Here is a 1,799-nt window from a genome sequence, read left to right as displayed (position 1 = left end):
TTAAAACATAGAAAGTAAAGGATAATACATTTTAATATAATTAAATAAATTATTATTAATATAACAGTTTTTACGCATGAAGGAACAGTATATATGATACGTGACAGAATCGCAATTAAGTTGTGTGTCCAAATGGAAGAGATTAACCGATCTTAAATCGTGAATAATTTACATGTCAAGTTAATTCACTTGCAATTCGAAAAACTCGGTAAACTTGACAAGCTCTTTAATTAACATGTCATTTAATTACCTGGCAAGTTTGCTGAGGCCTAATACCTTCTTGCAAGGAAGGTAACCGATTGACACCTTGCCGTAGAATGGTACCAAATGGTGTTCGCACATGGAAAACATCTCAATGTCTTTTACTACTACCATCTCATCGTGATCCTCGTCGAATATCGCGTCGTTAATTATATCTGTAACAATTATGTCAAAATTTTTTTATCCAACTTAGCCGTTACGATTCGTCAACAAATGCAGAATTTCCAACAAATTTTATAAATTAATTGAAATTATGTTTCATAATGTGATCAAATATATCAAAATCTTTGGTAACGTGCAATCCCTTTTAATTTAGTGACATATGAGAACAGCTGACAGCATTATTTCGTGAAAGATGTTCTCTCGTTCTAGCGAGCGGATTATCCTGGCTGTGATTTATTCGATATTGACCTACTTACTGCACCAAGGATCCTAGTGGTAGTGTATATATACGCATGGACGGTCGGTATATATCTGTAGCTATATAATGGTGGTGCTACTGGTACTCTCCGACCGTTTCCACGGCAACCTTAACAAGAAACACCCTCGCGATAACCGACAATGATGAATGAAATGGATTCGCCTACCCGGGTTGATCGTGCTTGAATTTTCCAAATTCATTTCCATGGCAACAGAAAAGACTGACTCTAAACGACAAAATTTCTAACTTGTTGAATTCGACGTCATCATGAAATAGCTGTCAACAAACGTGACAGAAATACGTTATCATACTATATATTCCTAGCGAAGTGTACGAAAATGAATCTCATACAATATTTATTTCTCGAATATACAGTCAAGGGATCGACTCTTGTTAAAGTGAAGTCATTTCCTTTCTTCTTGTATCTCCACGTAGGGGATGCTCTTCAACTGTAGAACTCGATTTTATGACCTGGTAGCTTAAACGTGATCGACTTGATCAATTCGATTAACTTTTATGGACTGCCACGCGTATGGCATTTAAAAAATTCTGTTACGTTAGAAACCTTATGGAATATTTATCGACCAAAAAATATATATCTATCTTTTTATATAACATATATACGTATACATATATAAATATAAATGACTTGTTAAAAGTATTTGAGCGAATAAGCAGTGAGCGAGATAAAAGCCACAAGTGGAAATTGTTCGCGCAAGGAAATAAATCAGTAAGGGTGGTTGAGCTTTCATACGAAAGTACCTCGTTTTTCAGACCCCGGGCTGCATCCCTATCGTCGTTAACCGTAAAAGCTTATCTTGAGGGTCTTTTCACTGTTCAAACCCAAGTAAATTAAAATTTCCCATCCATCACTTATAAGTACTCCCAGTTTCAAGCAGGATTGTTAAATACTTAATTATCACGAGATTCAGGAAAACATTATGCAAACTCAAAGTGAAAAGAAGAAAGAGAAATAACTCTTAGATCAGCGAGATAAATAAATCTCGATAAATTTAATGAAAAAATTGATACAAAAAAGAAAATTTTCTCGTTTCATTCATTAAAGATTTTATACGAATTAAATCTTTATCTCTTCTATCCATTTTTTATATTACTT

At 34.1% G+C, this 1,799-nt stretch overlaps 1 protein-coding gene across 2 annotated transcripts in view; it reads right to left on the bottom strand.

Annotated features, from left to right (window-relative positions):
- LOC108756582 (GTP cyclohydrolase 1) overlaps nucleotides 1–1,799 on the bottom strand; it is a 29,951-nt gene that overhangs the window by 3,745 nt on the left and 24,407 nt on the right. For both annotated transcript variants that reach the window (XM_018500496.1, XM_018500495.1), the window contains exon 4: nucleotides 251–416. In XM_018500496.1, coding sequence (XP_018355998.1) covers nucleotides 251–416 — 166 coding nt within the window. The remainder of the gene's footprint in view (nucleotides 1–250; nucleotides 417–1,799) is intronic.

Source organism: Trachymyrmex septentrionalis, unplaced genomic scaffold (genome assembly GCF_001594115.1).
Source record: "Trachymyrmex septentrionalis isolate Tsep2-gDNA-1 unplaced genomic scaffold, Tsep1.0 scaffold128, whole genome shotgun sequence".
NCBI lineage: Eukaryota > Metazoa > Arthropoda > Insecta > Hymenoptera > Formicidae > Trachymyrmex > Trachymyrmex septentrionalis.
Note: the sequence above shows the minus strand (reverse complement) of the source record. Positions and strands in the feature narration are given on the sequence as shown.